This window comes from Tetrahymena thermophila (assembly GCF_000189635.1).
Source record: "Tetrahymena thermophila SB210 genomic scaffold scf_8254503, whole genome shotgun sequence".
NCBI lineage: Eukaryota > Ciliophora > Oligohymenophorea > Hymenostomatida > Tetrahymenidae > Tetrahymena > Tetrahymena thermophila.
The window spans coordinates 59,467-86,087 of record NW_002476278.1 but is presented as its reverse complement, the minus strand read 5'-3'; the positions used below and the strand labels follow the sequence as shown (position 1 = coordinate 86,087).

Below are 26,621 nucleotides of genomic sequence, written 5' to 3'. Positions count from 1 at the left end.
TTTGTTTTTTAACAATCAATCAATTAATTTTTTGAACGATAATTTAAATTACTTTTTTTAATGTCATTACTTTCATGATTAAAAGTAAATTATACAAATTAATCATTTTTAGAAATGAAAATTAAATCATTTAAGTGATCTTATTTATAAATAAATAAGTGATTATTCTACTTATTTTAAACAGTTAAAAAAATGTAATAGTTTCTACTGTGAATGTAATAGATTTGAATTTAAAATAGGGAAATTTTTTTGAAATTAGAAAAAATTAAAATTCTTATAATGATAAAAAATTAATATTCTTTAAGCTTAATTGAAATCCTTTTTGTAATTTAAAACATGGTATTTATAAAAATTAAAATTTATTTTTAAGTTTTTGTTACGTAAAAACAAAAATTTTATTTTGATGGATTTTAGTTTTTTATTGAATTGAATTTTAAATACAATCTTCTTATCCTATATATAATATAAGTAAAATTATAAAATGACTATATAATGTATACAGCTAGATACTGTTTTAATATCTGACTTTTTTAAAAACAAATCCTTTATAATTAAAAAAAATAAAAAAAATATATATTTGATATGAGTAGTGAAACATCAGCATAGTTTTTTAATCTAAAAGATAGTATAAATTAAATGCTCTAATAGTAATTAAAATTATTATAAAGGAGTATTTTAATTTGTGAGTAGTTGACTGGTAAAGACCTCAAAGAGTTAAGTTTTTTAGAAGATTTAATAGATAGCTGTTAATATGCATAAGAAATTAATAGTGATTGCGCAAAAATTATATAAAATCTTCACTCTCTTTTGAAAAATACTTTTTCAAATCAAAAATCTAACTAAAATTTAATCTCATAACCCAACAAAAATTTATCTTAATAAAATTCTGGTAATTTAAATAGCAGCTACAATAACCAAATTGAAATTTCAGATTAAAGTTTGATAATTATCAAACAAGAGGATATAGCATAAACTTAAATACCTCTTTTTGCTACAAAATAGCTTGTTAAAAATGTGTTTGGATGCTATAGGTATCCTTATGATTACTTTTATAGAAAAATTCTTGGATACTCAAAGCCTTACAATAATTGGATTTATTTGAAATTTGTTCCAAAAGATTAAATTAATGAATTTAGAAGATTCAAGCTTGAAGAGTTTTCTAAATTTGAAGAATTATCTGGTTTAATTGTACCAAATTTCTTTAAAAAAGAAGAGTATTATAACTTATATAGCCAACATTCAACGAGATAATATAAATTGACACTGATAGAGCAACAGTAGCTATATTTAATGTATCACAGTAAATATTTTTCTTCTTATGCAGATATTGCTAATTTTTTCTGCATATAATGTAAGTTCATATTTAAAAAAACTAATTTATTTAATAATTTACTTTTAATTTTTTTAGCTGCATCAGGTATAAGCAAAAACATATATCTCTATGAGAAGCACTTAAGTTAAAGTCAAAATGAATAGTAATGATAAATATTAAATAAGATAACACAAATCTAATCATATTCATTCAAAATTTAACAAATTAATTATATGAATTAAATTTACTTGTAATATATTTTTTTATTTTGTGGTTTTTATAATTTAAATCTTATTATACTAAATTTAATAGTATTTTATAACTCTTAATAATTATTGATCAGTTACGATCTTCATCGTCTCCATTTTCATCTTAATCATTTTAGCCATCATATTCGTTATCTTAATTACTTATTTCAATAACTGTCCAAATAAATATACACCTATCTCTTTCACTTGATGTTACAAGGAATCTTTTATCAGGCGAGAGTACACACTAGTTTACATTATTTAAGTGATCTGGATAGCATCTCATATACCCATTACCTGTGCCACTATCGCAAGGATAGTTAAATAGTCTGATAGTGCCTATATATAAAATATACATTTTTTAATTAGAATAAAAATAAAAAATATAAATTTATTTACCCATTTCGTCAGTAACAGCTATACAATTAGTAGTAATAGGAGTAATTTTTAGTATTTTATTCTCATCAGAATAGTGACTATGAACTCCCTTAGTTTTTTCACCAATTTTGATACCATCAGAGCACCACTCAATATCATGTTCTATAAATATAGTATTAATCTTTTTCTAATTTGATAAGTCAATAATAGAAACTTCCTCTAAGGTGTCCTTGTATAGTAAGAAATTATCATCTTCAGTGAAATCTATGTACTCAACTGGAGAAGCAAGGTTAGAAATAGTACAAAGTAGCTTGAGATTAGGAGAAGTTTCATCACCTACAGGAGAATATATGTTAATTTTATTTTAAATAGCAACAGCTAACAATTTCTCTCCTTTACTCAATTTCATATCTGAAATAGTGCTATCTAAAGGCTAAGATTTCAAAGATTCGAAAGAAAATGGTGTTAGCTTCTCAAAATTATTATTACTAAACATTTGAGGTCTTAACATATTATTATAACTGCCTAAATTCTAATTAGTTGCTGCTAAACCTGTATTACTATTCTATGATTTTCTAGCATAAATATCATTTTTAAGAATTTATATTTCATTATCAAACGCAATATATATTTTAGATGATTGTTTGCAAACAATTAAACCTTAGGTATCTTTATTGAAAAACTTAAAAAATATTCTTTTTAAAGTTTGAATATCCCAAACACAGAAAAATCCCTTCTAAGTAATAGAATAAAGGTACTTAGAATCATCTGAAAACCCCTAAAAAATAAATAATATAGTTTAATTTATTTTATTTATAATCGATATATTTACTAAAGATAGTGGTATTTCCTGGTCGTGACAGCTGAGTCTCAAGTTGATTTAATTTTATCTACTATTTTTTGGTTGAGACATCAATTAAACCTGCTATTCATCTTAATCCTCGCCTTCTTCTTTCGAATATGCAAGGGCTTAATTGCTTACAACATTCTTTTTTTATTTAAGTAAATAAAAAGATATATTTTAAAAAAAATTATTTGTTTCATTTATTTACTGGATTATTAGAATCTCTATAAAAATCTTCTTCAGTATATTGTGGTAAAAGAAGTTCATAAATGTCACCGCTCTTAGTTCCTGCTAAAATATATCTGTATGTTAATAGTAAAATTAATTAATTAATTTAAAATTAAAATATTGCTAATTTTATTACTTTGATCCTATACATATTGATTAAATCTAAAACTCTGGCTTCTTCAACACTAGTTCTGGTTGTAAATTTGTGATGCTGTATTCTTGGATTTTGATTATTTCATAATTATAATTTGAAGGGAAAATCTCCCACAAACACACTCTGCCATCTAAACTACCTGATACAAACAAATTGCTTTCTCTTTTTGCAAATAATGTTCCAATTGTTAATTTGTGAGCAGGATGTTTCTTTTTTATCTTGTTTTCTTCCCATACATACAAATATCCATCTTCACCAGAAGTAATAATAACGTCTTGAACAAAAATAATACAAAGGAAAGAAACTTTTAATTTTGTAGGTTCTTCTTCCTCTTCATTAGCCTCTTCTTCTTTTTCATAATCTTCTCTATTTGCATCATCTTTTGCTACATCATCATTATTCTTTTTCAGATCCTTTTCTGGAGGAGGATTCTCTATTTCCATTTGATGATAAGAGAGTATTGATCCTATATAATAATAATACCATCAATATAAGATAATATGAATTAATTTAAATTAATTTTTACCATTAAATTTCCAGTGAGACATATTTTGAATTCCACATGTTATGAATTAATAAATAGAATTCGGTAAGAAGGCTAAATCTTTTATTTTGTAAGGTAATGAATAAGGGAAATTAGCACATCCCAAAACTTATCCAGATTATGAATCTATCAAATAAACGCACATTGTATAGTCATTTGTAAGTGCTACAAGCCCAATATGTTTATTATCGTGTGCAAATTTAGCTTTTAGAATCATAGGACTGTTTGTTATACGGAGAGTCTTAATACAAGTTCTACTACATATATCCCAAATTATTAACTTAGCTTAAGTCTCTATAGTTCCAGCGACTAAAAACTTCTTATCTTCTGATAAACTAAAGCATGACAACTATGGGAAACTACTATTAATAGAAGCATCCAGTTTAACAAACTCTTATTTTAATTCTTTTTTAATTTATATTAAATAGAAAATTTATTTTTTCATAAACATATAAAAATATACTTACACAAAAATGATTGCTTTTCATCTAAATTTTGATTTGTAGCTGAGTTTTATTCATCGAACTGGTCACTCTTCAAAATAACTAAATTACAACCTGCCAAATAGAGAATATTTTCATCGTAGTCATAAAACAAATTATTATATCTTTAGAAAAAAGAATTTATTATTAATTGAATAAGGATAAATGTAATTAGTAAACATACCTGTTAAAAGACTTTCTTCCAATAATATTAGAGAGCTTAAGTTCTACAGGGCTCTCTTTAGTATCTTCAATTTAACTGCAAGTTTCTGCAGTTTCCTGTCTTTAGGGTAATACTTCATTTTATAAGTTACTGAATTTGTCTTTTGTAACTAACTCAGCAAAAATATCAGGTTAGTCCAGTTTATAGGTTAAATTATCTAAATCCCAATACTGATCTTCTTCCTTCAACTTCCATTTGAATATGGATTCATCTGTTATTCCTGATGTAAATAAGTAAGTCTTATTTCCATTAATTATAGTCCTTTCACACTAATTTATAAATGAGACATGAGAGGAATAACTTTTAGCTAAGCACATTTAATCTGGCCTTACAACTATATTTTAGCTAATTCCCTCTTTTCCATCTTTATCTTTCATTAAGCAAGTTTGCTTAACAAGATGTAAATCACCTTTTATGCTACCACAAATCAAATAAGGCTATTTTATTAATAAAAATCATGGTTTTAAACTTAAAAATTTTTAAATCAAATTACTTTTAAGTCAAGCATAACAGAAATATAAGGTACTTGGGCATTATTACCAACTATTTATGCACCTTATGCTGTATTTAGCTATTAGTTAACATTTGAACCTAAAGGACCAATGTTCTAGCTTAAAGTGGAGTCTTTACTTATTTCATCAGCAATGAGCAGCTGTGGATAATATTAATACTAAGCTTTCAAAGAATTAGGAAAATTTAACTTTTGCCACTTAATAGATTAAATATTTTCCCATAACTTAACAGCTTAATTATTTTTAATATCCCAAATCATATAATGACCTTATTAATCATGATTAATTCTAACTAAATAGTTATCTACTAGTTAATAGTAGATAAGTAAAAAGTCATCATTTATTGAGAAAGTCATGAAATAAACAGCACAACCTTTTGTTTTAAAATTTAATTATAATAATTAGAACAAAATATATACAAATTACCATAAGCATTAGAGTCTGTTCTATAACTCTCATAAACACTAGGACATTTAATCTCAATATATTTTTAGTAATTTGCATTATCTTTTTTGTTAGAGGCTATTCCTCCTAGTCTTTGCTTGCTTTTGAATATTTATATAAAAGACCCTTCTTTTTCAAATTTACTTTCTTGTTCTTTGGATTATCTCGAGTTATCATATGAAGCAGCCATATACTGACCATCATCAGAAAACTCGATGTTAAGAACTGCTGTTTTGCCATCATCGACTATTTATCTAACATCAAGTTAGGGTGCTTCGTATCTTTCATGCTTTTTACCAAATTTACTTTTGTTAATAATAGAGCTGAAGAAACGAATACATCCATTAGTGAATCCAATAACTAGTATATTTCCATCAAAAGGACAGAATTTAACACACGAAGGAGTATTTTACAAATGCTTAATGAGCAAAGGTTTATCATTTGTTAAATCAAACATACATAATAAACCATCTTCACCAACAGTAACCATAATTTAATCCTATGGATGGAGAGCAAAATAAACCTTTTAAGTTATTTTTTATAAATATTAATTTAATATTAAATTTTAAAATGAACAAACAAAATTTACCTTTTTGTTAAAGATATTTTCATATAAATTTTATTTTGTTTGACTATGATGAGTTTAGTTGCTATGGAACTATAAAAACTCAGAAAATCTGAAATTTTTGAAATATTTAGCTTATCCGTATAACTATATCTTATTATTCTCCTATTCATCTTCAGATTCATCACTTTCTTCTTATTTCTAGTCTCTCCTATTAATTATTTTATTAAATTTATTTTTTTTTAAATTAAAATATATTACCTCACTACTGTACTTAAATTATTCCTAAATTCATCATTGTTGTTTATTTTTAAACTTGCTTCATCTAATTAGAAGGTGGCCTCCATAATTGCTCCGTTACGGGTTCCAAATAAAATAATGGGCCATTATTTTTCTGTTTATTCCTCCTTCTTTTTATTACTTTGTTGTGTATTTTATAGCTTAGAATTTTGGCTCTTAAGCTTTTATTCTATTAATTGCTGGTGCATACCACAGAAGTAAATATCAATTGATTATGCTGATAAATTTTTTAAATCTTTTGTATTAGTTTAGCTGGTTGATAAATAGCTGAATTCAGGTATCTATTTTATTTTTATTTCATTTATCAAATTAAATTTTGTATCCCAAATCTTTATAAGCTCATCTTCTCCAGCAGTGATAATCAATATATGTTCTTCGAAAGCCTATTTAAATATAAATTTAGTAAACAAAAATAAAACTAATACTAACATTAAATTAATTTAATTTCTTTTATTAATAAAAAAAAGATTACCTTAAATATTTTTATGCAATTAATCATTTTTAAATGAGCTTTATTTCTGGCAACAACATATTTATTGCATGTAATTAAAATAAGGTCTCCGAAGTTATTACCAGCTATGATATCATAATCAATACTTTCATTTATATAATAAGATATATAATCAACACAAGTAATACAACAATTAGCACCATAATCACTTTCACTCGCAGCATTAACAACTAATTTTCTTAGGATATTTCTACCATTCATCTCCCAAACTGTTATATTTTGAGTTCCACAAGTAACGAATTCATATCTGTTATAAGGATTAAAGCAGACATCAAAAATATGATATTGTCCACTGTTTCTAAGAGCTATTATTTCTTCAGTCTTCCAGTTAGTAACTTGTAAAGAGAAGTTAATATCCATACCAACAGAAACAATTAAGCTAGATTAATTGGAAAATGCCATATTAATAATACCTAGATTAAGTAATTATAGTTTAAATATGTCATAATTAATTTAAGTTTGAAATACCATTTTTGTGGAATGTAGATAGAATCTTAAAAGGTTCGCAATTAAGAACATTCCAAACATGAATAGTAGGCTTGGAAGAGGCTTCTCCAGTAGCAACTAAATACTTGAGTGGATGGACCACTAAACAAGAAATTTTAGACTTATGACCTTCATAAAAGATTTATTTATTTCTTACTGGATCATACACAATACCTATTCTTGAACAAAAGTAAACAAATAATCTTTAGCAATTTTCATGAGGCTGGTCGTAAGATAATTATAGAGTATTGTTTAGAGGCTATTGAGTAATACTTGTGTTTTTATGCTTTTAGAAACCTAATATGTTACGATGTCTACTTAAATTCTTCAAGATATCGTATTTATAACTATATTTGCTCTTTCTAATAGGATTTCCATTTTCATCAACACCAAATTGAAATTCTTTATCATAGTAAATGTGCGCATAGTGAAGAGTTTTTCTTTTATCAAATGCCTAAAAGCCATACACAAAATCGAGTTCTAAGCTTAAAGGAGGAGGTCTTTTCATTTATAAATCATATTTCTTTTCAAATTCTTCTTAAATATTCAAATTTTATAATATTTTTTGCTCTGTTCCTCTATTTTTTTTTATTTTTAAAAAATTTATCTGATTCAAAATTATATAAAAAATATATTTACTTAAAGAGCACAAAGGTGTCTCTAAATGTGTCTGATATAAAGTTATTCTTTCCTATGTAGCTATAAGATAATTCTCTGACTAAAATATCATCTTTTAACTATGCTACTTTTGAAACGATTTCTAAATTAGATAAAGCACTATTGTTGTCTTCTTTGAATGGCTTTGAGAAATCATTGTAATCATTGATAAAATCAACTTTCCATTCTATTATGGAGTTATCTTTTGAACCTAATGAGAAAAATAGATCTTAACTTTTAGTCATTAACAGTCTTGAGATTTAAGATGAGTGACCCTTCAAAAAACCTCCACAGTTAGACTCTAGTTATTCTTAATCTCTCCAATAGTAAAGATACCCTGATTCTCCAGCTGCTAAAAAAACCTAATAAATATTATTAATTGCTTATTTAGTTCTATTTAAATATATCAAAAATACTTTAATATCAGCACCAATAATTATTGGGAGCATAGAATCAACATAATTTTTAGTATGGAGGGGATATCTTAAATTCCAAATTGTACAATTAAGTTTTTCATTCTCTTATTATATGTTCTTACTTTTTAAATCTGGAATTTCAACTTTGTACTGCTGTCTTTGATTAGTACCAATGATAAAACTCTTATTATCATCTAAAAAGTGAATGTATATAGGAACTTCTTCTAAGCTTAGCTTTTTTGGATTTACTTAGAAGTAACTATTATTACTCAAACTAAATAAATAAACTTAATTATCAGAGCAAGCAGCTATCAAATAAAAGGTATCACTTGAAAATTTTAAATCTAAGATCATTTTCTTACAATCATATGACTTAGGAGATTCTTCCCTATTTTAAATTATTTTTATTTTTAAAATTTGATGAAAACATAAAACAAAAACTATATATTTAAAAAAGCAAATAATTTTTACCAATCAATACGCATATATATTTGACCATTATCACATCCAATAGCAAATACTGTGCCACCATCCTCAAAATTGACACAATCCATAGCAGTGATTGGCTTTTCTTAACCAATCGTCCAAATATCTACTATTTCATGCGTTTCTAATGAAAAACCATACACAACTGACGATTAGCCTGCAACAAAAAGAATTTTATCATCATTTTCAGGTCTTTCAAGAATACACATAGCATTTAAATTACCATTTAGTTTTGTAATGTAATTGAGTCTATTTGCATGAGTTTTCATAATAAATTTATTTGATTACCATTCTTACTTTTAGTTAAGCTTTATTTCAATAATATCACCATAAATTGTAGAGATGAGTAACTTATCAACAGCAACTAAAATATCAGCAATATCGTAATTAAAGAGCTTAAAGGGAAAAGTGGTTAGCTCAATCTTTTGAATAGGAGGTTATTTCATTTTAAGATCAAATAAATAAATCATAGAAGCTCCAGTAGCAACAATAATACCGTATTAATATGTGACAATGCAAACTATTGAATTTTGACCTGCTTAAGATTTTTCTCTTGTTTCTTCTTCAATGTTAATTTTCTCATTTTCAGATTCATCCATATTTCTCCACATGTAAATTTGACCATCTGAGTGTCCTGTTATTATCACGATGCAAGAGTCTTCTTCTTTTTAAAAGGCTTTCAAGTAAGGCTATTCATCATTTAAACGTAAAGCTGCAGCACAAGTTATATCACTAATTTATTAATTTTCTTCTCCTTTATTTAAGTTAATTTCAGCTTTTTAAAAATGCCCATTTTAATAGTGAAGCATTAGAATTTTCCTTGATGTGCAAACTATAAATGAATTTTAGAAATCTTCAATCATACTTTCATATATGCTAAGCTAATTTTCTTATTTTACTAAGTATGCTCTAATATCCTTTTTATTTTATGCATTCTTTGATGCTTTTTTTGTAAAATGTTTATTAATTAAATAGTTTTTAGATAAATATTTTTACTTGAAAAGACAGGCTTAAATTAAGGGTTGTACTTTTTATTTGAGTGATTCAACGAGAATTACCCAATATAATTTCTTATTGTCAATAATTCAATAACTGGCTCATCGACAAAGGTACTCAAAACTAATGAATAATCCTTCAGACTATGGATAAGAATCGGAGAGTTCAAACGAGAACCACAACTTGCTATGAACTCATCATCACGAAAGAATGTTATTAAAATAATACCCCTTTAATGAATTCCTTTAATAACTCCTAAATTTTAAAGTGTATTTGGATCCCAAATATGCAAATGAGGCTTATCACCTAATTCTCCACTTGCTACAAGATGTTTCTTTTTTGCAACTGCTAAACAATTAACCTCTTTGTCATGCTCAATATAATGCCTTTATATTTTAATCTATTATAATAATACAATATTTTCGTTAGTTGATAAAATGATAATCTAATCGATTATTAAAATATTATTCTTATATGTTATCTTATTTAATAAAGTAGAATAATTGATATATTTATATAACAGTTTATATGAATAAAATAATTTATTTACTTAAGGATAGAAAATAACTACTATACAAGCAGTAAAGTAAAGTATTCTCTCTGATTCAGCAGAGCTGCTTGGAGCTATGTATTCTAGTGGATGATTAACATTTTGAGAGCGGAATCCATATACCCAATTTATTTTACAGTAAGCATCTTTTTGACTGGTTTTACTATTTGATTAATTTAAATATTAAAGCTTTTTCGAAAATGTACTTAGCCAATCTAATTTTTGTTAATATTTCTTGGAATTTATTATTGCACCAAGAGATTTAGTTTCCTAAAAGGTACTCACTCTTTCAGAGTCTAGTAAAAGATTATTTGTGTGCTAATTTTTTTGATTCTTACTTTCAGGAGGAAGTTTTTTTATCTTAAGCATAAACTCACGAATTTCTGGAGTTTTTGCACACCACTTCAACATTTATGAAATATTAACACGTGAATCATCATTAAAATTTTTACCTAAAAACTCTGTAATATCTTCTTCATTAACTTCAGACTCTGAAATATCTAGCATTTTGAATGTTGCGTTGCAACAAGATATCATCATAAATTCTAAATCAATAATGCTTAAACTATTTAATTCATTAAAATCAAATATGTCAAACAAGAAACGCAATTTATCTTCAAATTTTGCTTCAGAAAATAAAATCAAACCAGAAAATAATTCTAAAGCATCAATTAAACCATTTTTATCTCTATCCCATAATTAAAAGAGCTCCTAACTTTTATCTGGTTGACCTAATATCTAGTCGAATTCATTTTATTCAATTGCAAATGTATCACAAACACTTTTAAAAGACCCATGGTATTCTCTAAGCTTACTTAAGGCTTAACCCATTAAAATACTATTCTTAGTCTTGACATTAGAATCTCCAGAGGTATTACCTAATTGCTTAATTACATTACCCATGATATCCTAGCTTTTACAAAATAACTATGGTAACTTTTTACTTGCTTTGATCTAATTTCAAAAAAATATGAATTGATTAATTAATTAATTAGATTGTTAATTTTAAATATTTTTTACAACTTTTAAGAAATGAATGTATCATTTAATAGAAAATTGTTATTATTATTATTTTTTTAAAATAAAATCATCATATATTTATTACTTTTATCATTAAATGAATCATATATTTAAATCTTTAAATCCGCGAAGATTTTAAAACGTTTACTAAATATAAACAATGAATTTAAATTATAACTTCACTTAACTAACCTATACTACAAAATATCATAAATAAAAGTTATTAATTTAAATTAGTTTTATTTATTTTTAATTAAATTTAATAATTTATTTTGAAATATTTTTAAAAAGGAAACTTAAAAATTAATTAAAAAATAAATACTTAAAAAGTTAATTATTTTGATTACTCTCAACTAATTTACTTAATAAAAATATTTTTGATAATACAATTCTTTTTATAAAAATAATAAATATATTTAAATTATAGTTAATTTAATTTATCTTTAATTCTTTCAAATTTATAAAATGATTACTAAAATCAATAAACAAAAATTTCTTTCATAATACAACATTTTTTTTTAACTTATTATTATTTTTTTGAATAATTTTTTATATTTATTATAAATTCATTTTTTACTAATTTTATTTTTATAATTATTAATCTTCTTCGAACCTATTCTCATACTATTTATCATGCTGTCTCTATAATTCAACTAGTTATTTTTAAACAAATTAGCTTTATAAATTTTAATATTAAAAAAAAATTACATTAAGGATTGTTTGAGTAATACTAAGGTAAATTGAAGTAGTTTCCTTTTTATTACTCTTATGAATGAGGAGGAGATATTGAATGAATAGTTTTTCTAATTTAAACATATAGCTTATTATTAATAGGATTTGAAGAGTTATGCTAAAATTCCTAATCGTTTTATGAGTCTTAAATTCTATCTGGACTGCTAAGTGATTAGCGAGAATCGATATATTGTTATCCTCTTTATGCTGATTCAGATTTTGGACGTAACAAAGGTGAAATTTCTTATTCCTTTTAGAATTTGAAAAATGATCCTATTTCTTTAATAATGCTTCTTCCAGCAGAATTGCTATTGTTCCTAGACCTATTGTGCTAACTACTGTTTCTGCTTGCTCTCTCAATACTCTAGTCAAGATCTTTTAGTAAATCTTTTTAAAAAATAGAAAGATATAAAAAAAAATAAAAATAATTAAAATTATTAAGTTTACTTTGATTATTTTCAATCATATATTCAGAATATTTCTGCATATCATTTATATTCTAAATGATATTTTGATGTGGTTATATTTTTTCTCCTTTATTTGAATTCAAATAGTTTTTATCACCTTTTGTTAAATGACTTTAAATATTCATTGGATATTAATTATTTAGTAATTATTTTTGCCCTATTTTTTATGTATTCTTAGCATTTTTTTTATTACTTTGTTTGTTAGAATAATCTGAATAATTTTAATTAACTTCTACCTAAAAATCTTCTTTTGAGTTTTAATTTTAAGATTCAAACGTATTTTATAATTAAATGTTAAATTGTTGGTAATTTTTATTAGGTTATCCATAAGCTGGATACATATTTTCTAAGTTTTATGAGTTATTAAAATCTGAGTTTTAATCTTCTAATTAATTGAAATATTTGTTTTTCAAAAATTAATTACCTTTCTTGTTTTATGTATTTTTAATACCCATTTGTATATCTTGAACTTTGTTTTTGTCCTTTAAATGACTTTGATCTTAATATTTCTTATTTTAATTCTTAATATCCAGTTTTTTTTTATTAATTTCAGGTTTTTAGATTTTTGTATTTATTTAGATTTGATTTATTTATTAATTTTTTTATTTCTATCTTTTAGAGTCTATTAATGGCTATTTTTAATAAGGACTTTTGGTAGATCTGTTAGGTGATTTTGAAGTAGATAAGTTCTTACTCTAACTTTTATTATTATTATTATTTACTTCATAATTATAATCTATTTCACTTAGATTACTTCTATCGTCAGTTATCCTATTAATTTTATATTTATCTAATTCTGAAGATATTTGTTTATTCTATTTATCAATCATTTTTCTGCAAAGTTATGGTGATTTTTCGTTTTATTAGAGCGTTTAAGGACTTTTAGATTTTTTTGGTGACTCTTTAAATTTAGCATTTTTATAATAATCATTCTTAAATGTAGTTTTTTCATATAAATCTCCATCTTTCTGACTTTGTAAAATATTTTTCAACTCACAAGGTCTAAGTTTTCTACCTTTAAATTATGAGTTACTACAATTTTACTCTTCGTTATCATGTAAACCAGGAGATTAGTTATAGTTTCGTATAGTATAAAGTTATTTTTACTCATGAGTTTAATCAGGACTACTGATTAAGCTATTTAAATAGGAATCTTTATTTCTTCTTTAGTTTGCTGGAGACTAAGCATCATTATGAATAAGCATTTCATATTACTGAATTTATTCTTGCATTTCATTCTCTTAATAAGCATTATTGATGTGCTTGTTAATATCAAAATTTTTCTTATTTTGGCTATTATTCAAATCATATTTAGTTTATTTGGGACTCATTTGTTTAATTTAATCATTATCATTATTTATTTTCTATGGCTTGTAAATCAATTTTTAAGGTTCTACGAAACTAGAATTATTTTTTTACATCTAATTAGCATTGAAAGACTAACTCTAAAATTGTTCAACTTGCTATTTTTTATTAAGTTTGTCTATTTTTTTAAGTATCTCCTCTCTTTATATAAGTTAAATTATTAAATAATAAATAATATTATATAAATTACCTTTTTTCTTAATAATTATTCAACATTTTTAATAGAAAATTGCGATATTTTTTGTCTTCTATCAAGTTTTTAAATAATACATTTTTAATATTTCAAAACACTATTTAAAATTGCTAAAAAAATTACTTTCTGATTCCTCATATTAAGGTGTAAGAAATATGTCTTAAGAAGTATTCTCTAAAACATTTTACGGATATTCTATAGGTGCTTTATCTAAATATTAAAGCTCATCTTTCTCAACATCTTGGTTAGGAGGGAAATTCTTTAGCTTTGAAGATTATGGAGAATTTTATTTACTGTTAGTCTATATTTATTATTAATGAGAAGGATATGGCTACTAGAATTAAGCTACTGACCTTTGATTTTTTACATTTTTAACTTCTAACTAAGTTACTGTATTATTCTACTGCAAACCAAAAGACCCAATTACTTAAGCTTCTTCAAAGGTGTTTTCAATTTTATCAAGGATGCTTCTTTATTTATCTATACTGTTTTATCTAGAGTTAGACTAAGAATTTTGAAGAGATGAATTTTTATTTTTTTAATAATGATTCTACTAAGATTAAAAAAAGGGAAATACTTTTTCTTGTGGAGGCTATTAATTTTGAGTTTTTTTTACCTATTCTTATGGTGCCTCCATTTTATTTTCTATTTCATTTGTTTGAAGAGAGCTATTCTAAAACTATTATTCGATATTTGGAGGCTATGAAAATTGTTATTCAGATTTTTCTTTTTTATTTTTAAACAAAAATCCTTTAGTTTTACTTAGATTTGAAATGATTGGTTCTTCCTTATAATTTTTAATTTCGCTATTATTTTATTTTAACGATTTTGAAAGTGAATCTGATTATTTAATAGAGCTCTAGCTATTTCCACTGCTTCTTTCAATCGGCTTTGAAAATTATGTTAAGGAATTTTTCAAATTTTATTTAGAATTAGTTTATTTAATTTATTTCTTATCTTTATCTAGTTATCCTAAAATTAATGATTAGATATAATCTGGTTTTTACCAGCTTTGAGCAAGCTCTTTTTTCTTATTATCATCCAAAGGTAGGTGGAACGTATTACCATTCTCTATTTTCTTAAAAACTGATAAAGCATCGCCATCTAGCTCATTAATAGTATTTAAATTTTTTGCTAAATAGCTAGGTTATTGTTTTAATTACTTTTCAATTTTCTAATTTTCTTATATAATTTCTTAATTTTATGATTCTTCACTTTATTAATTTTTTTATTTTGATCTCTTTGTTGATTCATCTTAATCATTTACGTTATACATTTCCTCATTTTTATCATTTTAATCTAATTTAATATTTACATTTTATTCTTAATTTTACATTTAATTATTTATTTAGCTCATATTTTGTTAATTGATTTATGAATCTTGCTAATTCGATTATTGAGAATTAATTTTTTCAAAAATTGAGATTTTTTCTTCTTTCTTTTGTTCTGTTGCAGTTTAAAATTGTTAGTTTAATTGATCTCTTTTTTTGTTGATAGTTTAATTAACATTGTTCATAGCCTCTTTGAATATATTCCCTATCAATTTATCTATATTCTCTTCAATTATTTTATCTTATTTCTTATCATTAAGAATTTCTTTTGCATCTAATGATAAATATAATTTATTAATATATAATAAAGAAATTAATTATGTTTATTTACTTTTGTTTTCCTAAAAAGAAAATTGTCTTTTTCTTCTCTCTTCATTCTCTAGATTATTCTTTATTTAAATATAATTTAAATTAAATTAATAAATGATAAATTAAAATTTACCTGCTCAGAGATTTATTATGTTTCTGAATCAAAATTATTATTCTTTATTGCTTGATTAAACTCTAAGTTTTAATTTAAATTTTGAACTTTTTCAATCTGCTAAGACACATTTGAAAATAAAGGTTATGTAGTTGGTTCCTCTAAAGTAAATAATCTATTTTCTGTTTAGTTTTCATTTTTGGTTTTTTAATCGATTTATCTGAGAATATCTTAATACTATTTACCTTCAGAGTCTTAGCCAATAACTCTTTATACCTCTTTATTCTAAAAGTAACTTGAGTTATTATTTAATTCACTCTAAATTCTAAGAGGACTATTTGCAAATTAATTTATATCTACACCTTCCTTCTTTATACTTGGTTGATTATATTGGATATTCTAATTTGCTGAAGGGAAAGGACTTGATATAGTTTAAAATGTAAAAGCTCTATTCTATTTAAAATCTATTGAGTCTTAAATTTATTGATTATCAATAATTATGTTCTCTATAATTTTTACATTATTAGAAGGACTGCTTCTCAAGTAATTTTAATAGTCTTTAATTTCATGCTCTGTAGTAACTTGAGCATTTATTGAAACTCCCTCAGCTATTGGAATTTAAGCGCTATGGGAAACTGAAATCTTTTAACTTTTAATTCCTTCTGGTGATGAAGTGATAATGCTTTTAATTATTGGAGCCGTTATTGTTGGAGAGTGTGATTAATAATTTTGCTGAAATGTTAAACCCCTTGTTTGAGGATTTTGAGAACGTGAAATTTGTTAAACTACATCTTAGATTTAAGGTTTAGGAGATTGTGAAAGGCTGTTATAATTGTTTTCTAATGAATTAGGTCTGCTTTTTAACAAGTTTATTTACTTTTCAACAACTGAAAAAGGACTTTAAAGGTAGTTAGATCTTTAGATATCTGATTAAACAGATCTAGCAGGCGAATGAGAGGTATATTAAATTTTCTCTTATGAAGGTTATCTGCTTAGAAATGTTCTTTTTTATATTAAGCTCAAGTTTTCAAGAGGATTCTAAATACCTTTATAGGCAGGATATAAAAGTGGAGTGTAAGGAGGAATCCCCTGAACAGACTATTAAGAAAATTGTGAATTAAGTTATGATTATGCTTAATCTTACTTCTAGCTTTCAATTATGTTATTTTAAATCAAAGGTTTACTTTAGTCAACTGAGGTTTAAATATTAGAATCTAAAATATTCTTATGGATCGAAGTCTATTAATTCTATTAAAAATGCATATCAAGATTAGTTATAGGTATTTGATTTGCATCATTTTAGATAGTTTCACTTAATCTGTTAGTAGCCTTGTTTGAAATAGGCGATAATTAATTAATTTATGAAATTTATGCTGATTTAAATTTTTAAAGCTATTAGCTGTTAATTTATTCTTCTTTTAATTAACTTTAAGTGTTTTATTAATTTATACTTTAAAGATTATTCAGCTAATAAATAAAAATTTATTTTTCTTTGTCATCTTCTTATTATTGTTAATTTTATTATTAATTACCTGAGTTAACAGCTTGTATAGGTGGCTAAATTGAAGGACTTAAAGAAGATGTTTATTAGACATTAATTAAAGGAGCATTTTTAGGTGTTAGATCTGTCTAATTTAGTGAAGGCGTCTTTGAAATGTTATTATTTGATAAAGCAATTAAGTTTATTTCGCTTTTTGTGCTTGATTGATCTAAATTCTAAGGTGTAAAGTATGAATCTTTAAGTTTGTAAAGATAATTTTAAGTCACAGATAGATTATCGTTTTTGTTACTAGCTGTTCCAGATTGGTCTCCTTTCTCTTGATCCTTTATGTCAGTTTTTTGGTTTTAAGGAGAAGATATAGTTAAGGGTAATTTGCTAATTAGTTGTTATGCTCCAGATGAAATAGGTGATTTTGATAATGGTGATTGTGATTATGAACCTACACTACCTTACTTATTTAGTTAAAAATCTGATAAACTAGAATTTCTAGATATTGAGCCATTCGGAATTTATGCAAAAGTGAGAGCTGGGGATTACCTTTATTTTTCTCCTTAGGTTGAATTTTAGCTAGCAATTTTTTAAGTTTCTTTATTAGGCTTCTAATCAATATATTAAGGAATATTTTAAATAGTAAATAAATTCTATCCTTATGATACAGGAGATATAACAGATTGAGTTTAGCTCTTATTTAAATCAAATGGCTAGTATGCTCTTAAGATTGTTGGTGATTAATTAGCCACTGAAGAGGGAGAAATGTTACTTGATTACTTAAAATTTGAGTTGTCAAGTAATTAATTAATATTATATTTTGATGAATTATCTTACTTATCCATATTAGGTTAAATTGGATTAGCTATATTATAAATATTTGATTTGCTATCAAGAGAAGACTTATTGAGATTTGATTGCATTTGAGAATAATTTATTTGCTGAGGTTAATTAACATAAGTTATAACAGTTTTAATGACATTTTTTTCTGGCGATAATTTGATTTTATTGTTGACAATATAAACATTTTAACTCTTTAAGGAGTTTTCTAAAGATTGTGCATGTTTACTTCCACTCAAAATTTCAAACTAGCTTTGATTTTGTTGATTTTAATTCTATGCATTTGTTGCTTGAAGGAATTCTTTTAGTTTGTTTTCATGGTTTAAGATTTTTTCGTTTATATGATCTACTTTCTTGTTAAAAGATGATATTTATTAAGGAACTTATGGCAATCCATAAGACCCTGATTGGATTATAGGATTATTAACGCTGTTATTTTATTATATAGAGGAATTATGTTAAGTGCTACAATTAGAATTTCTTCTTGCTTGAATAAAATTATTATTACTATTGCTATTTTAGATTATTTAACTACCGTTAGTAGGAATTATTATATTACTACTTAGGCTTCTTCCATTTTCTATTTGATATTAAATCTAGCTATTTAAAGCATTGTTTTGCTATATTTCTGGTAAATTATTTAAAAATCTATTGCGAACTTAAGGAATGTTATTGTTTTAATTTTAGAAATTAATTTCTTAGATAATGCTTTTAACTTTGTAAGGAAATTTGCTGTTGCTACTTATACTGCTACTACTGGCATTAGTTTGCATTACTCTAGAGCTTTACTTTACCTCAATATTTTATATAGAACCATTATTTTACATATAAGGCTAATTATTTATAACTTAAGTTTACTGGATCTAAGCTGGCTAGTTATAACCTTACTTCAAAATAAGTAATTGATTTTATGGTAACTAATATTATTATTTAATATCTAAATTTACAGGCTAAGATCCTAATAACTTAATTGAAGGTTATTAAGGTAGTTACGGAGGAGGAATTGTGCTTGTAATAGATGACTAGTTGAACTTCTGTTAAAAAGAATTACTCAAATTCATGGCTTTAAAGTTTTAGCTAAAACAACTAATTAAATTACTTCTTATTCTCTTTGAAATATCAAAATAATCGTTTGAATTTTTAACAAATAGTTTTTCAATTTGATAATAAATAAATACGTTGGTAAATAATAAAGATTTTCATAATTGCATAGTTAAATGTTATTCATAACTATAATGAATTTTTTACTTGCGAAATAATTAACCCATTTAAACTCACTAATTTTTACTGTATGTAAATCTAATATCTTTTTAAATTATAAAAGCTTAGCATAATGGAATTAAAATAATATATATAATCCTATCTTAGTAACTATAATAACTAATAAATATTGCAATATTTTTAATTTATCAAATCTAAATTGAGCATAAATAAAATATAAATTTTTTTAAAAATATTCAAAAACAATAATGTTTTATTTAAATCCATAATAAGCTAAGTAGTGAGTATTTTAATTTTGTTACTTTTTAAATTTAATAATAATGATATTAATTTATTATTTTAGTTCATAATTTTCAATAATCTCAAATAAAATTAATCATGGATATTTATTTATCGATCATTTTTAATTAAAAATTGTTTTATTTATAATAACATTTAAAAATGAAAATACTTGAAGCATATTTTATTTAATAATATGATATTCTTTCTAATTTAAAATTATGATCAAATTATTTTAAATTTTTATTTACTGCTTATTATAATGGAATGTTTGGAAGAAAGAAGATGTTTTAAAATATCACTTGAAAATATTTATTTTAACTTTTAAAGAGATTTTTAATAAAAGCATAGTTAAATAAAAATAATCTAATATAAACTCATTCAATATTTTCAATCTAACCTCTTGTGAAATATCAATAACTCATATTTATTTATTGATTGATATTGAGCCTTATCAAAATAAATGAAAAAAATATCTAAATAAAATAGATATTAAGTATGCAAATTAATAGGCTAATTTTTAATCCTTTTTTTATAATAACATCTAATTTCTTTATAAATTTTGAAATATAAGTAAGAATGAAATTAATGAAATGTTAAACTATTAAGTTATTAAAGTAACATAAACAAAGACTTCATAAAATCATTTCATACTGGGTGGGATATATTTATTTTTGCATTTTTCTACTAATTATAGCTTGATGTATTTTGAAAGCATTGCACCTATTTATTCAACTAATCTTAGACCTATAATGCTACAGATAAATAAATAAACTTGTATGAAATTTATGCTTTAACTTATTGCTATGTTAGTAAGGCTATCAGAATTCTGTGGGCTTATTTCCCTTGTAGAAACCTTAAAGGAATTTAGATTTATTACCGTATTTAACTTTTTCGAGATAAGAATAACCTCTATCGCTAAGAGGGGTATTGTAAGGGGATAAGTATTACATTAAGATAGTATGTTGTGAGAAATGCATTTCAGCTTCGTAGAGTAATTCGTATCCTAGTTAAATTCTATGATCAATCAAACCAGGGTCTCTATAGTGGTTTCTTTCACGAATATAATTTCCAAAATTAATCATAGCTTATTGAGCAGTGAATTTAGTTCCAATATTGTGAATTCTCAAAATGAAAGGAATTAATCTGCAGAATTTCCTGTAAAAACGTAAGGTTTTCATAGAAGCTTAGACCATATTTTAGGAAGGAGTTTGGGAAGGTAATCTTTCCATGATTTCATTACCTCTGATAGTAACGTTGTTACCACCACCAGAGAAGTAATTGTTATTTTATGTTGATGAAGCAGGGATAGTGTTGCTGGAGCCCCAATAATGATTCATTCTTCCTAAATAATTTAATTATTTTCTTCTTTTTTCTTTGTTTTTATCTAATAAATATAGATATTGATAACTATTTATTTTTTATTAATAGAATCTATCTTGAATTACAATTAAATTTTTTCTTTGGCATTAATAAATTATTTCTTAATAAAAATAAATAGTGCATACATACATACATATTCAAAGTTTAATAGCAAACTAACTAGCTATCTATCTATCTAATTCATATTTTTGATGAATGATAGATAAAATGGATAGGATTGATAGTAATTTTTATTAGTTAGTATATATGAAGTGTTTAATGCGATTTATACATTTCTTAATTATCTTCATTAATTGAACTTTAAAGTAAATAAATAAATAAAATTAATTTTTTGTTATTGTGAATTGAGAAATATTTTAAATGAAAAATTTATTCTTCTAAAATGGAATTTTAATAATATATATTTCATAAAAGTTTGTTTTTAGTATTAATTAGTTAATTCAAATATAATTTGTTTTTTTGTATGTGAACTTAGTTGGGTTTTTATTTTCTTAATCCTTATGATGCTTTTTCTATTTATTGTCTTTGCTCTTTTTTTCAGGCTTTCTGGATTCTGAAGAACTAGAACATGATGAGGAAGAAGATACATCAGATGACAAAGAAGAAGAATTTGATGAGGAGAGTGATGATATGTTATATTTCTTATTAATGTCTTTCATTTTCTCTTTCTCTATAAGATTTAATTATTTTACTATATCTTTTGATTCTTTTAATTTCTTCTTCTTATCTTCGTCAAACACTTTATTCATTTCATCAAAGCATTTTTTTACTTTCTTTTCAGCTTTTTTTATGTTTTCGTTTGTGTGAGTAAGGTCACTCAAAGGTTTATTTTTTAAAGTATCTAAATAGCTGAATTCATTTTAAATTTTAAGAGTATCTTTATAATATTTTTTTCTAAAATCTAAGCTGCCAGTTGATGATGACGAGCTATTATCATTATCTAAAGATGAAGATGACGAAATTGAAGATTGCTATGACGATGAAATACTATCTTTTCTATTTTTAATTTTCTTGCTTATATTTTTCCTATGTTCTTTGTCTTTTTTCTCTTCTCTCACTAACTTTTTCTATTTTTTTGAAGCTACTTCCTTTGATTCTGTTGACGAAGAAGACGAATTTGAAGATATTGAAGATGATCGATCACTTGCAGAAGAACTTCTATATTTTATTTTTTTGCTATGTGAGGAAGTATATTAATTTTTCTCATTGAAATTATTAGATCTACCCTACTAAATAAAGTTCTTTAACCCTTTATCTATATCTGAGTCTAATGAAGACTTGGCAGATTATGAAGAAGATGATGATGAATGAGATGATGAAATTTGACTCATAAGTACTTTAATTCTACTGTTTAGCTTTTAATCTATCTCTTATACCTTAGAATTAATCTTTTATATACCCTAGTTACTATTTTATTTTTAGTTTAATCTTTACATGTCTTGAGAAGGGCTCAATGCAGAATACTTTTAAGAAGCAACTTTTTATCCAATCATTTGTCAAGTTGTTTAATTGATGTATTTAACTATTAGATTATTTAAAATTTGTATAATTAATAAATAGTTTTAACAGCTGAATTATTAAAAAATATAAAGCCTAACAATTAAATAAATCTTTATTTATTTATTTATTTACTTATCCAGGACTTTTTTACAATATTTTATAATAAATAAATACATCTTTTAGTAGCATATGAATTTGAATACAAAAGTAACAAACTAAAAATTCTAATCTAAATAATCAATCAAATTTCTTTTCTTTTTTAAATTTTATTCACTTTTACTACTTCATAAATATTTAATATAATATGTCCTTTTGTTTAAAAAATTAATAAGACAATAAAGTATTGATTCGATGAAAATATTTGGATAAACATATCATCAATTTCTAATAATTTTATTATTAATAATAAATTATAATTTTATTTTTTATTATATATGGTAAAATAAGAAGTCTAGCCCATAGGGGTATTTTTGACACTCATTTTTCAAAATTTTAAAACATTAAATTTGAAATATTTTTTTCAAACTAATTTTTAAAAACATTCTCATCAAAGATATATATATACTTTTTTTACTAAATAATTTATAATTAATTTGTATTTTATATTTCTATCTTAGTCCACCTTTCATTATGTAAATTCTCAATTATAAATTTAAAGAATTCCTTTTTTAAATATTAAGTCTACTCAATAAGTATCTGAAATTAATAAATAAATTTTAAAGCTAACTAATCTCATTATCTTAAGAATCTTTATTCTTGATTTTAATTATTTTGATAAGACCATATAAGTAAGTTTATTTTCTCTTTTAATAGTTTTTAAAAATATTTATATGTTAAAAATAATATGTGTTTTTATGTAAATTTATAATATTTTCTTGCATTTCTCTTTCTTTCTAAATAAACAATTGAATGAATTAAGTTTATAACAAACTATTATTACCCACTAAGATCGAGTGTCATAATTTTAAGGTGAAAGCACTTTAATAAACCAGAAAATAAATCTAATAAACCTTAATCACCTATTTTATTGTCTCTATTAATATATTTAAGATAAATTTGTTTTTGATATAAGTAATTTACAAAACAAAAATGTGTGGGAGTGTTTTTTGGGTAAATCGGAAAATATGGATTGATAATTGATTTGAAAAGTAAAAAAACAAATAGACAAATAATTTAAAAAAAAATATATATTATTTTTAAAGAAATCAAGTAAAAATATAATAAAATGATGCATATTATTTTACTTTTTTAATTTATAAAAGTTTTATAAAGTATAAAAAATTGACTAATCTAAATTATATATACCTAAGGTTTAGTTTTAAATTAGAGAGCTTAGTGCATTTTATTAAAGCAGAACCTAAGTTTTTTGCTCCTAATGGATGAATCATATTCCCTCTTTTAAAATATTTCATATAATTTTTTTTAAAAATAAAAAAAAGTGTCTAAAAATTTTAAAAAAGCAAAAACTTGTAAATTAAAAGTTGGAAAATAAGTATAAAGTTTAGAAACAAAATAAGAAAACAAGCATAATTTAAATATGTGAAGATTTTGCTTGATTTTTTACTTTATGCTTTTCGAAATTAAAAGTTTTAACTATAGAAAAAAATATATTAAACAATTTTTACAATAAATTTAGTACCAAATTTGAGAGATTAGTACACTTTGCTAAAGCTAAAACTATGTCTGATGCACCGTTCGTACCAATTTAATTCTGGCTTTTAACAAATTTGAGAAAAATTAATTATTCGATATGAAAGTTAAAGTTGGAAAATTAATATAAAAGTTAAATGATAGAAAGATAAATAAGTGTATCCAAGGATCAATCAGCCAATTAATTATCTTCAAAATGATCAAGCAAGTAAACATTTTAAGATTTTCATGTTTTCTTTCTATTTACTTATCGAATCAAACTGTTGATACGATCTATCTTATAACACCAATTAAAATTTTTTTACCCACTAATATCAAGTATTAAAGTTGAGAGATTTGTACATTTTTCTAAGCCTTAACCTAGTTCTAAAGCACCTTTTTAGCCAATTTCGTTCTGACTTTTAGTAAAATTTAAATAAATTAAAAAACGAGTAATAATTTAAAAATAAGAATAAGATATAACAGGCACTCTATGTTAAAATAAATATGAAAGTTTAAAATACATAAATAGTTAAAAATAAAAACAAAAAATAAACAAATAAGCAGTAAGCTAAATATATTGCATTGAAATTTTTAATAAATAAATTAAACTTTTTTTACATAAGGAAGAGATTTAGTGTTGAGAGGTTAGTGTAATTTACTAAAATAGAACCTAAATATGATGCACCCTATGCGCCAATTTCATTATAGCTTTAAAAAATTTTAAGTTCATATGAAAAAATTTAGTAGAATAAATAAAAAGAGAAATTGAAAATTAAAATATAATTTAATTAATAATCATAAATAGAAAATAAATTTTAGAAGATAAAAACCATTAAAATTTTGTGATAATTTAGTATATATAAAAAATAAGCAAAAACGAAAAGATTTAGCATGCTTTCTTATATTTAATTATCAAAAAAATAAATAAGTAAAGTATTTATAAAATGAATACCTAATGTCAAGTTTCAAGGTTGAGAGTTTAACACATTTTCCTAAACCAGAACATAAATCTGAAGTACCTTATTCACCTATATTATTCTTCCTTTTAATAATTTTGAAAGTAAATATAAAAAAGTGAGTAGAATTAATAAAAAAAATTATTAAAAATTTTAAATGTAGATTAAAATAAATTTCAAAAATAGAAATAAATGTTAAAAAATAAATAAATAACTAAAGGAAATGTTATTTAAAATAAGTAATTGTAAATCATAAAAATAAAAACAGCAATCCCTCAAAATTTTGGATGAAATCTAGAAAAAAAGTAAGAAAAAAAAGCTAAATTATAAAATAACTAATTAATCCGAAATTCAGATAGAGCTAATGTAGAGAAATTATAGTATATTATAGAAACCCTTTATCAAACAAATATACTATTTTTACCTTAAGTAGAGTGATAAATTTTAGAGGTTAGTGCACTTAGCTAAACTAGAGCCTAAATCTAACATACCCTCTCTTCCAATTTAATTCCAACTATTGTTTTTTAAAATAAATTAGTTAAAATCAAAAAAATAATTTCAATTTTGAAAAAAGATATTTTACTTAACTGAATAAAATAATAATAATAAGAATAAATATTAATTAAAATTAATTTAACTATATTTACCTAAGGTTAAGTGTTAAAGTTGAGAGGTTAATGCATTTTGATATAGCTGAACCTAACTCGATTGCACCCTATGCATCAATTTGACTCTAACTTTTAATTTATTTAAGAAAAATTTGTAAGTTAATATGAACTAAAGTGAGCAGAGATTTTAAAAAAATTAACTTAAAATTAAATATATTTAAAAGCTATTTTATAATAAATAAATTATTTAATTAGCACAAGTAAGCTCAAAAAAATAAAATCTAAAAGTTTTAAATTTATCGTGAATAATTTTTAATTGTTATAAATTTTTTAGAAGTGTTGTTTTAATTGTGATTAGAATTATTTAATTATTATTACGCAAGACCAATTCTAAGATTTGTGTGAGATAAAAGAGAAGAGTTTATTAACTATTTTTTTAAAAAAATTAAATTATAAATATTAAAATCTTTAATTACGTCTTTTATGTCTCTAAAATATTCTTTTTATAATATCATTTTCTTTTCTTTTTTTTCTTCCTTAAAATAATCAAAAATAATAAATTTAATTAAAAATAAATTAATTATTTGTAAAAACTGAAGAAATTCATATTTATTTTTTACAAGTGATAAAGTGATAGATAAATTAAAAGAAAAGATTAAATTTTAATAAATAAAAAAATTTTAAAAGAATTTAATACAATTTTAGCATGTTAAAATAAATAAATAAATAAATAATTAAATAATCTAAAATCTTTTATTCTATCAAAATTTACATAAAAAAGAAAAGAAAATAAACATATAGGCTATTTGATAAACTAGTATCCCATCCAATCCAATAACAGTCAAATA

The 26,621-nt window shown here is 23.5% G+C and overlaps 6 protein-coding genes across 6 annotated transcripts; 1 reads left to right on the top strand and 5 right to left on the bottom strand. All coding sequences in view use genetic code 6, as the record gives it.

Annotated features, from left to right (window-relative positions):
- Positions 1-549: 549 nt before the first annotated feature.
- On the top strand, positions 550-1,482 carry TTHERM_00933090 (hypothetical protein; the record flags this gene model as incomplete). Its single annotated transcript, XM_001021865.3, has 2 exons — positions 550-1,351; positions 1,409-1,482. Exons 1-2 carry the CDS (start codon positions 583-585, stop codon positions 1,480-1,482), a joined length of 843 nt encoding a protein of 280 aa, XP_001021865.2. The 5' UTR covers positions 550-582.
- A 169-nt stretch (positions 1,483-1,651) lies between these two features.
- On the bottom strand, positions 1,652-11,239 carry TTHERM_00933080 (EF hand protein; the record flags this gene model as incomplete). The annotated part of the gene is made up of 19 exons (XM_001021864.2): positions 1,652-1,899; positions 1,960-2,716; positions 2,771-2,926; positions 2,991-3,084; positions 3,147-3,630; positions 3,691-4,113; positions 4,176-4,315; positions 4,375-4,850; positions 4,907-5,298; positions 5,352-5,892; positions 5,959-6,145; positions 6,196-6,617; positions 6,707-7,158; positions 7,214-7,809; positions 7,871-8,250; positions 8,305-8,692; positions 8,776-9,733; positions 9,787-10,186; positions 10,337-11,239. The coding sequence occupies 19 exons, from the start codon at positions 11,237-11,239 to the stop codon at positions 1,652-1,654; spliced, it is 8,397 nt and encodes a 2,798-aa protein (XP_001021864.2).
- Positions 11,240-11,854: 615 nt separating this feature from the next.
- TTHERM_000933079 (EF hand protein) lies at positions 11,855-19,255 on the bottom strand (the record flags this gene model as incomplete). The annotated part of the gene is made up of 7 exons (XM_012799142.1): positions 11,855-12,009; positions 12,065-12,475; positions 12,536-14,061; positions 14,111-14,168; positions 14,237-15,718; positions 15,776-15,833; positions 15,887-19,255. 7 exons carry the CDS (start codon positions 19,253-19,255, stop codon positions 11,855-11,857), a joined length of 7,059 nt encoding a protein of 2,352 aa, XP_012654596.1.
- Positions 19,256-20,515: 1,260 nt separating this feature from the next.
- Positions 20,516-21,034, bottom strand: TTHERM_00933070 (NADH dehydrogenase, putative; the record flags this gene model as incomplete). Its single annotated transcript, XM_001021863.3, has 1 exon — positions 20,516-21,034. The coding sequence occupies one exon, from the start codon at positions 21,032-21,034 to the stop codon at positions 20,516-20,518; it is 519 nt and encodes a 172-aa protein (XP_001021863.1).
- Positions 21,035-21,517: 483 nt separating this feature from the next.
- On the bottom strand, positions 21,518-22,570 carry TTHERM_00933060 (hypothetical protein; the record flags this gene model as incomplete). Its single annotated transcript, XM_001021862.1, has 1 exon — positions 21,518-22,570. One exon carries the CDS (start codon positions 22,568-22,570, stop codon positions 21,518-21,520), a length of 1,053 nt encoding a protein of 350 aa, XP_001021862.1.
- Positions 22,571-23,262: 692 nt separating this feature from the next.
- Positions 23,263-26,288, bottom strand: TTHERM_000932072 (cyclic nucleotide-binding domain protein, putative; the record flags this gene model as incomplete). Its single annotated transcript, XM_012799141.1, has 11 exons — positions 23,263-23,380; positions 23,518-23,610; positions 23,883-23,972; positions 24,203-24,292; positions 24,533-24,625; positions 24,828-24,917; positions 25,162-25,251; positions 25,590-25,679; positions 25,813-25,902; positions 26,152-26,201; positions 26,250-26,288. The coding sequence occupies 11 exons, from the start codon at positions 26,286-26,288 to the stop codon at positions 23,263-23,265; spliced, it is 933 nt and encodes a 310-aa protein (XP_012654595.1).
- Between the last annotated feature and the right edge of the window lie 333 nt (positions 26,289-26,621).